The 14,444-nt window shown below is 44.0% G+C and overlaps 1 protein-coding gene across 2 annotated transcripts in view; it reads right to left on the reverse strand.

The window, feature by feature from the left end:
* Nucleotides 1-11,207, reverse strand: part of rnf43 (ring finger protein 43) — a 221,887-nt gene extending 210,680 nt beyond the window's left edge. For both annotated transcript variants that reach the window (XM_072469400.1, XM_072469399.1), the window contains exon 1: nt 10,733-11,207. In XM_072469400.1, coding sequence (XP_072325501.1) covers nt 10,733-10,969 — 237 coding nt within the window. In that variant the 5' untranslated portion in view covers nt 10,970-11,207. The remainder of the gene's footprint in view (nt 1-10,732) is intronic.
* Between the last annotated feature and the right edge of the window lie 3,237 nt (nt 11,208-14,444).

Genomic DNA, 14,444 nt, shown 5'->3' on the forward strand with positions numbered 1-14,444 from the left:
CCACCACGCTCTGTCCCTGGGTGCTGAGGCATCCTGCTGTCCTCACTAACACTCGCAGAAAAATACTTTTCACTGTACCTCGGTACACGTGACAATAAACAAATCCAGTCCAATCCACTGCTCTCCTAGTTGAAATCAGCTGGCACAGCAGTAATAATTGAACCTGGGATCTGATGCAAGTGGTTCGGTTAAACACTGCTTTCACATCATTGAATCATAGAATCCCTGCAGTGCAGAAGGAGGCCATTCAACCCATTGAGTCTGCACCGACCCTTTGAAAGAGCACCCTACCTAGGTCCACTCACCCGTCCACACTGCCCTATCCCCATAATCTAACCTCTGCATTCCTGGACACTAAGGAGCAATTTATCATGGCCAATCCACCTAACCTGCACATCTTTGGACTGTGGGAGGAAACCAGAGCACCCAGAGGAAACCCACGTAGACACGGAAAGAACATACAAACTCCACACAAACTTCCACCCAAGGACGGAATTGAACACGGGTCACTGGGGCTTTGAGGCAGCAGTGTGCCACCGCAAGATTATGCACTTCAAGTAAGTTTAACTTCAATCTGTATTTGCCAGTTCACAGCCCTGGTCTCAACCACACGATACCCACTGGACAATTTTAATCAATGTTGCTGTTTTTGAAATCTCATGTGCGAATGTGCACTTGCATTGCTGAATAGAACAAGGCAAAGGAGGATCAAACATTAAGTTTTAATATTGGGGGGAAAATGTTTTTTTTACACTACTGAGATAGAACAGCAGGATGAGAATCATGACCTCAGAACTTGTCCTGGTTCGCTCAGCGAGAATGTGCACTGTCCAGTGTAACACTGAGCACACAGACTAAGGGCCTCTCACCTTTCACAAGTGCCGAGTTAGCAGATCTCAACAGTGGCATTAATCTGGTTTCAGTGTCCTTGGACTTGGAAACTCAAAACTTCAGCCAGGGCTCCTGTCCCTGATCAACATCCAATGACCTCTCCTGACCCCTATGTGGATGCCAGGTAAAGGCAGGATCAGAAATAGATGCGATGCCCCAGCCTGGTTGAATAGCTTGTTATGGTTTTCCACTTTACGGCATTTTTACTTTGCTGCCACCTAATATTTGGTTACACACAAAGGATAGCACTAGGTGGGTGCATGGGAAACCAAAACATGTAAGTTTATGCTGTCAAAAAGGGATGGGGGGGAATAAATGAGTTCTGCTCCATTTTGAGGTGCTCCTGGAGGAATAATAATTATAATAATTGCTTATTGTCACAAGTATGCTTCAATGAAGTTACTGTGAAAAGCCCCTAGTCGCCACATTCCGGCACCTGTTCAGGGAGGCCGGTACGGGAATTGGACCCGCGCTGCTGGCGTTGTTCTGCATTATAAGCCAGGTGTTTAGTCCACTGTGCTAAACCAGCCCCTGTATTATGATCTGCTCACCTGGAACTAAGGTGACTCAGTCAGGATCAAACAGCCTCCACAAGCAGATAGAGTGACCAACACACAGCTAAAACTGAACACGATACACGCAGGTGGGCTCCCTTAGTTTCTCTTTTTAGTCACTTTTAATGAGTTTCTAGCTGTTGTCCAAACCAGGCTCCATACTGTATACAAGGCTCCAAAGATGTGGATCAGAGATAAAGAGTTCTTTATATTCATCTTTATTAGAGTCAGTGTGACTTTAGGACTGGTTATCAGGTGATCTGAGGGAAAACTGCTTTGAAGTGCTCAGATAAACAAATCTCTCATGTTTGCTTTTGGCTTGTTTTAGCTGTACTTCGGGCTGGGCTTCAATTCTCTACTCAATAAACACCTCCTCAGTCAGAACCCAGCCTTTCATCTACTTAATGTATTCATTTCGTCAGCCATGAAGATTAAAAAGAATTAAAAATACAACAGATCCCTATCAGTTTCATAGCTCTCATTCTGCCCAATACATTCTTCTGAAGTAACAGATTTCTAGTGTTCAGAGAGAAATGTTCTTTTTACAAACAGCCTGGGTTAACCCATCGCACCGGAATTGAATTACAGATATTCATCCAGGAGGGTTTTGATCCTGATCTGTTTGAACAGCCATTGAAAGTAAAGCCCGACTACGACCCATTGACTAAGTAAAAATGCAGCAAACTGGAGCACCAACTCCTTGTGTTTTAGCAACACTGCCAGGGATACATTCAGCATCAACTAACACAAAGACAAATGCTGTCGTCGTAGCTGAAAGAAAGAGGTCGCCAGCAATCAAAGTGATAATGTCATCAACAGGGATTTCTCCGTAACCAAGTCTGGGTGGGGAGGAGCAACAAAAGCATTGCTTCTCGATTGAGATCAAACACTGCATAAAAAGCATTCACTAATCCAATGGTGGCAGGACTTTGGAAACTTGTAATAAACAGGACAGTACACTGAACACTGATTGCACTGCTACAAAGAGAAATTTACTGTACCATTAAATACAATTTATGGAGGCATTTAAAAATCGTAAATCCAGAAGCATTTCACTCTTAAACGATTCTCTCTGCCGGACCAGCTGTGATCACTGTTTATTCATAAACTTGGTCCACAAGAGGGATAAAGATAGGCATTTAAAGATATACGAGTCTATGGGAACACCGTTATTAAGGTCCTCCTTCTTTTCCCTCCCTCCCTCACAGGGCATTTGATATCAGTATAAATCGCATGAACACCAGACCCCAAAAACTAAAGTGCCATCACCTCTCCTTGACAGTACCATCTTCACCAAACTCCAACAGGCCAGATATAACCCTCAATAATTTTTAACTTTACCACGAGACAACCTTCACCAAGCTTCCACTCGGCCAATGTTCAACCTTCATCAGCATCCCACTGACTTAACAACTTCCTATTTATTGGCAAGTCAAATCCCTCGTCAAACTCCCACTGAGCCAATTCCAAATCCCCAAAACGCAACCCAAACCAAACCCATCTGGATATATAAGCTGCATCAACCTCCACCCAGCCAGATACACACGCTATAACAACCTCCAACCAGCTGATATACAAGTGGCACCAACCTCCATTCAACCAAATATACAAGCTGCATCAACCTCCATTCAGACAAGTATACAAGCCGCACCAACCTCTATCCAGCTAAATATACAAGCCGCACCAACCTCTATCCAGCCGAATATACAAGTCGCACCAACTGGATATACAAGCTGCACCAACCTCCAGCCAGCTGGATATACATCTGCCCCAACTGGATATACAAACCAAATCAACCAAATATACAAGCCGCACCAACCGGATATACAACTGCACCAACCTCCATCCAGCCAGATATACAAGTTGCACCAATCTCCACCCAGCCGGATATACAAGCAGCACCAACCTCCCAACAGCCAGATGTACAAGTCACAACCAATCTCCACCCAGCCGGATATACAAGCCGCACCAACCTCCCAACAGCCAGATATACAAGTAGCACCAACCTCCATCCAGCCAGATATACAAATCGCATCAATATCCACCCAGCCAGATATACAAGATGCACCAACCTCCATCCAGCCAGATATACAAGATGCACCAACCTCCATCCAGCCAGATATACAAGCCGCACCAACGTCCCAACACCCAAATGTACAAGTCGCACCAACCTCCGTCCAGCCAGGTGCCCAAGTCGCACTAATCTCCACCAAGTCAGATATACAAGCCGCGCCAACCTCCCAACAGCCAGATGTACAAGTTGCACCAACCTGCACCCAGCCAGATATCCAAGCCACACCAACCTCTCCACCCAGCCGGATACACAAGTCACACCAACCTCTCCACCCAGCCAGAAATACAAGCCACACCACCCTCCCAGCAGTCAGATATACAAGCTGCACTAACCTTCACCCAGCCGGATGTCCAAACTGCATCAACCTCCCAGCAGTCAGGTCTACAATTGGCACCAACATTGCAACAACCGTACCAAGTTCCTACTGGCCTAATACACAACCCCCTCCAACCCATCCTCTCAAATGGCACTCACCAACCCTTTGACCTGCTGATGTGACTCACTGCCACTGATCTCATCGCCTTATATTATTAACTACCTCATATTACTTGCTGCCTCCACCACCAAATGTACCTTCACTGCCTTTCCTCATCCTGGAGAAAATCACCACGAAAGCAACTGAAGAAATTTACCAGCAGCATTTAATAAATGTATCTATGTAATTAGGGTTTAAAAATACCATAACATGGGCATTTGCTGTTCATTGAAAGTGCCTTTTATAATACACACCAAGACAGATTATTAATCCAGCTCATCGGGAAGGAAAATTGAGGAGGGTAAGGAATTTTTGCATCTTTTTTTGGAATCATTTTGTCAGTAAATTTGATTTTTAAGCTTTGATCATGCATGCTATTTGTATCAACAATCACTGAAAACGTTGACATAGTAATTCCATCATTAATATACCAGAGACAGGAAGAAATTAAGGAAACTAAGTGTCAGGCTGCTGGCAGAGAGGACCATGCCCATGTGGAGTGCATGTTGTGCTGGCACAATACCCAAACACATCAATGTCCACATGCCAGCACAAAAATCTTAAAAGAACTGCAGTTATAAATCTAGATGACCTTTTTTCCCTCGATTCCCCGAGATATAAGCCAAACACAATGAGTACAGGAGTTGTGGCTCCTGTTTTACTGAATTTTGATGCAAAGGAAGATGTTGAAAGAATCCTGCACTCGGGACAGTAAGCCGAAAATCAACATTCCCCTAGGCAATACAAGATTTCATACTGCAACTGTAAAGCGCATTCTGTGGAGGTAGCAACAATAATACAGGAGAGAAGATCTACCATCATGCGCAGGCTTGTGCAAGAACCCAACATCAATTTATCACGCTGCTTCAACAAGTTACAATTTTAGTAGCTTCATCTGTATGCATGGTGCCAAGCATTCAATTCTCGTCATCTGAACAGTACAAGCCCTTTGGCATTAATTGGTCCACACTGCCTACTTTAGCAATATTTCACATGTGCAGCTTCCCAGTGTGTGAAACAAATCCAGGACAAGTACAACTAATTTATCAGAGTGAAGAACTCTAACCACTTTAGGGATTTAGCATCCGCATCAGTCACACCCAGATCAAGTACAGAACAATCAGATCCAATGTGAAAGTACCATAACAAGATAATATCCCTACCTCCCCGACAACCTCTATTTCCCACACCAGCTATCCTTCAACCTCTCAGTGAGCTGGGCAATCAAGTGCTGAATTGGGGTCAGTTTTGCACAGCAGCAACTAGATTGAAACTGCTTGAACTCGGTTAATAAAGGACTTCACGTTGAGCAGATTTATATCAGTTCAGGCTGGATTTGAACTTGAGTGCCAGTGTCCGACCCAAGGATAAGATACAATACTCAGGTTATACATGGGAGAACTAAGCACAGCAGCAGTCAGTCTAAAAGTGATGGCAGAAAACAGTCTTTTAGGTTTTTAAGAACCTTCATATGTGTTTTAGGAACCTCCTCAGGATATCTCAAGATGCTTTCACGTCCAACTAATTACTTGTGAAGTAGGTAAGCAAACTTGGCATGTCAAGGTCTCGTAAATGGGAAATGAATTGAAATGACCAGTTAATACATTTGGTAGTGTTAGCCAAGGGAAGAAAGTTGGGAGATCAATCAAAACTATTTTCTCATATTTAAATGGTGCCATGTGGTACATTCCACTCACAATGTGAGTGACACATTGAAAGACAGTACACCTCCAATAATACATTTTTAAAATAAATTTAGAGTACCCAATTCATTTTTTTCCAATTAAGGGACAATTTAGCATGGCCAATCCACCTACCCTGCACATCTTTGGGTTGTGGGGGCGAAACCCATGCAAACATGGAGAGAATGTGAAACTTCCACATGGACAGTGACCCAGAGCCGGATCAAACCTGGGACATCGGGGCGTGAGGCAACAGTGCTAACCACTGCACCACCGTGCTGCCAGCAATAATATGGTATTGACAGCTTGTCTAGGAAGTGTACAGATGCCCTGGAGTGAAGAACTTGCGATCACTCCGCGTGCTACATACTGAGCCAAGTTGACATTGGCAACCGCTGTCTCAGTAGATCAGAGTAACTACACAACCTTCAAACTTTGACGTGTCTCAAGCAGCTCCGTGATATGATACAATACTGTTAACTTAGCCATATCTTTCCCCAAACATACGTTGCTTTTCATCTTTCACAATCCCCAGTACCCCCGAATAGCTCCTGTGGATTGGAAGGTAGAAAATGTAAATCTGCTGTTCCAAGAGAGAGAGTAAAAAGGGGCAAGAAGCAGCCTGAAATCAGGGCAGCAGGGAAAATGCTGGATCCTGTTAGTGGGGACATGGTAACAGAGCATTCTGAAAATGACAATGTGATTGGGCAAAATCAACACTGATTTATAAAAAGGGACTTGTGTTTGACAAATCAGTTATGTGTTTTATGACGTTGTAAGCAATAAGACAGAGAAAGAGAAACTAATGGACGTAGCGTTTTAGAATTTTCAAAAGGCATTCGATAATATGTCTTGCAACAAGTTATTACAGAAAATTAGGATACATGGGATTGGAGGTAGTGAATCTGCATTGATTAACAGACAGGAAATTTAAAGTAGGAATAAGCAGGTCATTTGCGGGCTTTAGCAAGTGCGGAACTGCAAGAATCAATGCTGGACCTTCCCACCTTACAATTTACATCAATGACTTAGATGAAGAAATCAAGTGTAACAGATCTAGGTTTACTGATGATACAAAGCTAAATGGGAAAGTAAGCTATGAGGTGGATGCAAAGCGGCTGCAAAAGGATCTAGGCAGGTTAGGTGAGTGGGTAAAGATGTGACAGATGCAGGGAAATGTGCAGTTATCCACTTTGGCATAAAAAAAGCAGAGATTTATTTAATGATGAGAGATTGGGAAATGGCGATATTCAGAGGGACTTAAATGTCCTTGTATGTGAATTACAGAAGGTTAACAAGTAGGTACAAGAAGCAATTAGGGAAAAGAATTGATATTTTACCTTTATTACAAAGAGATTGGAGCAAAAGAGTATTGTCGTTTTACTGTAATCATGTTGAGCCTTAGGTTCTGTTGACAGTTTTGGTCTTCTAAACTCAGGGAGGATATACTTGCACTCAAGGGAGTGCAACATAGGTTTACTAACCTAATTACTGGAATGATTAGATGGTTCTATTGGCAGCGATTGCGTAGACTAGGTCTATATTCCCGAGAGATTAGAAAGAAAAGGCATTTTATTGAAAGATATGACATTCAGGAGGATGGATGGCATGGTGGCGCAGTGGTTAGCACTGCTGCCTCACGGCACTGAGGACACAGGTTCGGTCCCAGCCTTGGGTCACTATCCGTGTGGAGTTTGCACATTCTCCCCATGTCTGCGTGGATCTCACCCCCACAACCCAAAAAGATGTGCAGAGTAGGTGAATTGGCCACGCTAAATCACCCCTTAATTGGAAAAAAAAATAATTGGACACTCTAAATGTATTTTAAAATAAATAAAATTCGGGAACATACTGGGAGGATATTCAGCCTAGCTAAGGAGTTGAGAAGTCACAGTATCAGAATAAGGAGTTGACCATTTACAACCTACACGTGGCAAAAATTCTTCCCTCAAAGAATTGTAAACTTTTGGAATTCTCCATACCAGAAAGCTGTGGAAAAGCTCAGTTGTTGAGTAAATGCAAGTAATGGATCAATAGATCTTTGACAAGAAGGTAATCAAGGGATATGGGAATGGTGCAGAAACTGCAGGTAGAAAATCAACCATGATGTTACTGAATGGTAGAGTCGGCTCAAGAGGATTAATAGCCTACACCCGCTCTTTTTTACATTCTTGTCATAGAATCCCTACAGTGCAGAATCCCTACAGTGCAGAAGGAGGCCATAACAGCCCATTGAGTCTGCCCTGACCCTCCGAAAGAGCTCACTGTCCTACTCACCTATCCCCGTAACCTAACCTGCACATCCCTGGATACTAAGGGGCAATTTAGCATGGCCAATCCATCTAACCCTTTGGACGGTGGGAGGAAACTGGAGCACCCGGAGGAAACACACTCAGACACAAGGAAAACATGCAAACTCCACACAGTCACCCAAGACTGGAATCAAACCCAGGTCCCTGGCATAATGAGGCAGCAGTGCTAAACCCTGTGCCATCGTAGTCTCCACTGTACATCAAGCTGAAATCTTGTGTTTGATGCTCTGACACATTCCTAGTTAGTAACAAATCGGAGGTTGTGGAGTATAACAATTTGCTTGATATCTCTACTGCAGGTGGTGCAGCCCATCTCAAAGCGCCCTATCCACAGACTGTCAGTTTACTTCTGACAACACACACCATGATTCTAAGCACACAATGCACCAGTGCTTAATAAGGAGCATTTTACATCACAGTATGCAAATTAACTTAGCTCCTCACTTTCCAACCAAAAAAGGTATGTTCTGACAACAATTACACTTCCATAATTTCTAACCCAAAACTTTGTATATAACTAAACGATCTGACGCTATTCAATTATAATAACGGCCAACTAGCCTTGTTGGTTTATGCAGGATTCGGCATGGTAACTCAACTGCACAAAGTATTCAGACTTATTCCTTGTTCTGTGCTGAGTAAGATGATCCCAATTGGGGTAGTGATGGCGTAATAGATCAAAGGATCAAAGGTTGGGGGGGGGGGGGGGGGAATCAAGCAGGGTTCCTGCTGTTGATTGTTATCTAGTGACTCCTACTGGATAGTGCACTAGTGCTAAGTAAAAGATAGCGTGTGCTTATGTTATTCTTCACGCTCACTAGGGTGAGAAGGCTATTTACCTATAGCGAGTCATTGTTCACATATTAAGAACTCTCTGGAGTGGCTGCCATCACCTGCATGCCCAACACCAGGAAAAGATAGAATAAAAAAGAACCTGGTGACTCCATGATAAAGTTAGATCATATTAATCAATGTAATATCCACATCATATTAATCAAGTTTAGTTAGAACAGGATTACCAACAGCATCACCAATCAAACGTCCTGGACTCAAAAAGCAACATTTATCTTCAAGCACATCATAGAAATAATCACCAGGCAAACAAAATACTTCCATGGAGCAAATGTGCAGAATTTAGTGAACTGTAGGGACCCTGTTTAAAGTCGTTTCACCTCATTCCACACAGCAATGTCAATGTTCAACAAAATCAGGCATAGCTGGTCCAAATTAGATCAAGAGTCTAGAAAATGACACAATGCCAGCTCACCACAGTTGGCCGTTATGTAAACTTAAAGACTATGACAAGTTTACAAACCATTTACTTCATCAACAGTAGACACATTTCCAAAGAAATTGATTGATTAATCATCCTTTCGAGTCTTAGATCCTCAGCCAGGAAAAAACATCCTCTCAGTATCTACCTAAATTTCATATGCTTCAATGAGATCACCTCTTTTTTCCAAACTCCAGGATTATAGACTCAGACAACTCAATCTGTCCCAAATTGGCCATCACCTCATTCCAGAAATCAGCTTAGAATTTTTGTTGCTCCCACTCTTCTTCATGAGGTTCAGAGACCAAAACTCTACACAGTACGCAAGCCCAGGGGGTACTGTTCTCAATTCTATACAGTGATTATATTTTTAAAAAGACAAATTTCACCCCTCTGCCCCCAAAGGCACGGTGTTCTTTTTGGGTACAGTTTCATCATGCCAGCAATCTCCAGTCCCGGGCATGATTCGGGCAAGAGGAAGCAGTGTGTTGACAAGCTACTGACCCACAGAACACCAGTCAAGCAGAATCTTGTCCTCATCATTGGTCACGCATACATTTTCATGCTGGCTGAAATTAGCTAACTAGAATGTCATTCTAGTGGAGATCAAAATTGTCTTCGTCTGTGAGGCTGAGTGGGCAGAAGTAGAGCCCTGCAGATCTTCACTTCTATTGTTTCAGATTTCAGTATTTGTTTTAGGGTACTCCAGATGTAGGCAATGAAAATCCTTTAAACTGAAAGTCGTAAATCAGTTACTTCAGGTAGATTTACCTATCAGCCAATGGTAATGCAAGATTTCCCAGATTTTTGGACAGTACAACCCAAGCAAAGAATACCACTCTGTACATGGTAGTTTCCACCCCCTCCCCCATCGGAGTATTTAATAAACTTATTAAACTGTTTTCTACTGATTGTTGGTTATAAAATGATAACTTTCCCTTGTCTGTCTTACAATATTGCAATTGTCCAAATGTGCAATCTCTGCAGTAATACCAAGCATTTAGAGTGTTATCTCAAAACCAGCAGCTCCCTGGGTGCAGTCTGACGGGTTTAGTAATATAATAATAATCGCTTATTGTGGGTTTATGCTGACCAGCACGTTGACTATAAAAAGCTTGGCATTAAAAGTGTACATCAACACAATCTCAACAGATCAGTGCTTTACTATTCCGAGGTACTACTCCGAAGGACTTCAAATTCCCCTTTTAACACATCATATGGTTTCTGTAAGTGGAAACACTCGGTAGATATTTCTCAAACAGCAGAGGTCTCAGCAGAGATAAATAGATCTGAAGCATTTGCTCAGCACTGATTTATTTTATCTCAGGTACTCTGTCTTTGCACATAAGTGAGTGCCATCTGACTTATTTTCTCATGAGATCGCCCTGCCCTTCATTCACTCTACTGAAGACCCAGCTTCCCTGAACTGCACCACTTTCCCAGTCCCCACAAAGTGCCGCCTCCCGCTTACCTGCAGCAGTTTGCCCTCAGCTGCCACTCTCATGCCCGCTCCGGCGAAGTGCCCGTGAAGGCGGAGGGTGCTGTTGTTGGTCACCACACCGTTCTGACTGGGCCGATACTGAACCACCTCGATCTCCGCCAAAGTCTCCGCCGCCGCGGCTGCCGACTCGATCTCGGGTCTCGCCGCCGCCGCCAGCGCCGCGCTCCACAGCCATTGCAGAGCCAGCAGCAGCGCTGCGCTCCTCATGATGCGAGCTGGGCTGGGGGGCCCGCCGCGGGCATGCTGCACCCCGACCTGGGGAGGGGGGTGGGGACCGCACTCTCACCGACACCGGCTCACCTGGCAGCAGGGCCCGCTCACCCGCCCCCGATCCGATCCCCCGGCAGCAACCGGGCTCCCCCGCTGGGCCGAGCCGGCTCACGCAAAAAAGCTTCAATCGCGCGAAACCGTCTCCCACCAACGGGGCTCAACACTGATCATCCACCGGGACTGACTGACTCTCCCTCCCCCTAGGTCCGACGGTGCAGAGGGGCGGGGCGGCGGCCATGATTGACAAATAGAGGGGCGGGACATGGTGATTGACAGCCCGGGGGGCGGGGGCAGGGTGATTGACAGCTCGTGGGGCCGAGCGGGGTGACACGATTGCTCACTGGAGGGGCGGGGCGAAGACGATTGGCAGCCCGAGGGGCGGGGCCACGGCTGATTTTCGGAGCCCCAGCGGGTAGCGGTGATCGATGGGTTCATGGGCAGAGCGAAGACAAATGATTGGCACCTCGGTGGGCGGGGGTAGAGGGTGGCGCTCACGCCTTCGGAGCAGCGGATTGGTAGGCCCGGAGGGTGTGCGATGATCGACAGGTGAGTGGGCGGGGCCGCCAGGATGCTCCCTGAGTGCGGTGTCCAGTGCCAATTCCAGGCGCTCAACACTGCTGCTTCCCGCCTTGAGTAAAACTGGTTAGAACAACCTAGTGGCTATTCCACGGGAGGGAGTTGGACTAACTGCCTGGCAGAAATCGAATACTTTTAATCTTTTGAATTTTCACTACTGACAAATCTACAGTCATGCATTCTGATGAGGTTAAATTCCAGGAAAAATCCTCATCCTGAAATGATCTGTATACATTTCCACGATTTCAATATGAAGGAGCAAAAAACTCACAATCCACCAACAGGCCCTGTGCTGGTGATTCTGGGAAAACAATGACCACATTTGCCTTTATATCATTCCTTTAATGTCCTCGGGCCATTTCAAAGTGTTTCAAAGCCAATCATTTACTTTTGAAGTAGAGTCGCTGCCGTTTTGTATCAACAAGCCAACATGTTCACAGCTAGGTCCGCAAAGAGATAAATGATTAGTTAATTGTGTAGTGTAGACAGGGCTCTTTGGACATCACCTCCAACCACCTACAAGGTGAGGGCAGCAGACACAGAACACCAAAAGACCCCCTCTGTTACACACCATCCTAACTTGGAAATGTGTCACCAATCCTTCACTGCCACTGGGTCAAAATTCTGGAACTCCCTAATGGCAGAAGGGGTGCACCCACACCACAGGAATACAGCAGTTCAAGAAGGCAGCTCACCACAATCTTCTCTCGCGCAACTAGGGATGGGCAATAATGTAGCACTTGCCAGTGATGCCATTGCCCAATGAATGATTAAATGTGACTGTTGACTGGTCACCTGATGATGCCTGCCAACTGCAGATTTAGATTTACGAATTACACAGATGATTTATCAGAGCAGCTTTGGAACTTAGTGATAAGCACCTGACCAGTTCAAACGTTTCCAAATTTGACATTAAGTTGGTCGAAAGAGGATGTAACTATATCAGATTGATACACTGGATGTTCTGAAGTAAGCAATTCTTTAATTTTGGTATCTAAACTGCCCACGAAGCTGAAGAGGGGATCAAAGAGTTGGCATCACAAAAATAATCTTTAGAAGTAGGGCAATAATGGTCCATGTTTACTTCCAACTAATCTGGAGGAGGAGTAGCTGGTGTTGGGAGGTCATTAAGAACCACACAAAGGTCACTAAACGCTGAGAATGAGGTAGGGAAAACCCCAGGGAAAAGACTCAACTGAGGTGGAATTCGTCGCACAAAGTATGATGTTCCTGAACTGCTGGAAGAACCAATACCTCAGTTTTGTTCAAGGAGATAGGATTTCAAAATATTAAACTTTATACATACATATAATTTGAAAGGCCATTCAACCCTTCAGGTCTGTTGTGTCAATAGAACATGTTAAACCTGCCCTATTTGACCCGTGCTCTCCTGTTGAACTTTTCTGCCACATTCTTTTTTGCCTTTCTAAGGTAAATCAAATACATTTATGGATGCCTATATCTATCAAACTTTACATCACACAAGGGCAGCACGGTGGCGCAGTGGTTAGCACTGCTGCCTCACGGCACCGGGTCCCAGGTTTGACCCCGGCCCTGGGTCACTGTCCGTGTGGAGTTTGCACATTCTCCCCATGTTTGTGTGGGTTTCGCCCCCAAAACCCAAAAGATAGGGTAGGTGGATTGGCCATGCTAAGATGCCCCTTAATTGGAAAAAATGAATTGAGTACTCTAAATTTATTTTTAAAAAACTTTTCATCACACAATATTAAATCTTCACTGTGTCCCTTGTCATGAAATTTGCATTGCCCCAGCAGGACAGGAAAAACATTTTTATTATTAAGTCATCACTATCTCCAATTTAAATATTTCAATTGTATTCCTTTTACAACTTTCCGTTCTGCTGCACACTAGAAACCTGCATTAGTTACATTGCAAACTCACCAAATTTCATTTTGGAGCTCCAAATTCACAAGGATGAATTGTAACATTGAATGGCTCTCAATCAGTCATTAATCAGTGATCCTAGAATAGATCATTATTCTTCATAGTATTCAAAATATTTTAAAAACCTTGAGTTTATAAAGCACCTGTTATACTTTTGGCTCACCTCAAGCAATTCACAGCCAAAAATGTATTTTTGAAATCGAATTTTTATTGAAATGTAGGAAAATTAAGCAGTTGATTTGCCCACAGCAAAGTTTTACTAACAGCAATAGATGAAAGACCAATTAATCTGTTGAGGGAGGGAAATTGGTTGGAATATTATGAGAACACCCCCTACTCTTTTCCATTTCTGTTATATATATGTATATATCAATGTAGCATTTTTTGATAACACAAGGTCATATGAGTGCAGTTCACAGCTTCATGCATCTTAGAGAAGCCTGTGACCCTTAAAAATCTCTCTGTCCTTTGAAGTTGTAAAGTTGCGCCCATGGGGGTTGAAATAAACTAGTCAGTTGTAATGAAAAAGGCATCAGTCACCGGTCCAATGCAATGTTGTACCCCTGATGGCAGAATATTGCAGAGATTCCCTGCATCAAGTGTCACGTGAGTGTCCCTTTAAGAAAGGTTTTTGGCTTATCACATGGCTTCAGTGATGTCATTTTGGGGGTGGAGCTGAGCTGTGGATGAGAGTTTTACTTTCGCTTTCACATTTGGCTGCTGTGGACTCAGTCAGAGAACAGAGGTGTTTTGGCCTGCCTCTCTATTTTCATTTTAAAGAGTTGTTCCAAGAAAATAAAACCATTGATTATAGCTATCTGCTGTTTTGGTAACTCAAAAGATATAGTTTGCTTTCCAGAAGGGTTTAAACCTGCTGGTGAGACGGGGTCAGAATCTCAGGAAAAACCAGTCTTAATGAAGTGAGAATGCA

This window comes from Scyliorhinus torazame, chromosome 12 (assembly GCF_047496885.1).
Source record: "Scyliorhinus torazame isolate Kashiwa2021f chromosome 12, sScyTor2.1, whole genome shotgun sequence".
Taxonomy (NCBI): domain Eukaryota; kingdom Metazoa; phylum Chordata; class Chondrichthyes; order Carcharhiniformes; family Scyliorhinidae; genus Scyliorhinus; species Scyliorhinus torazame.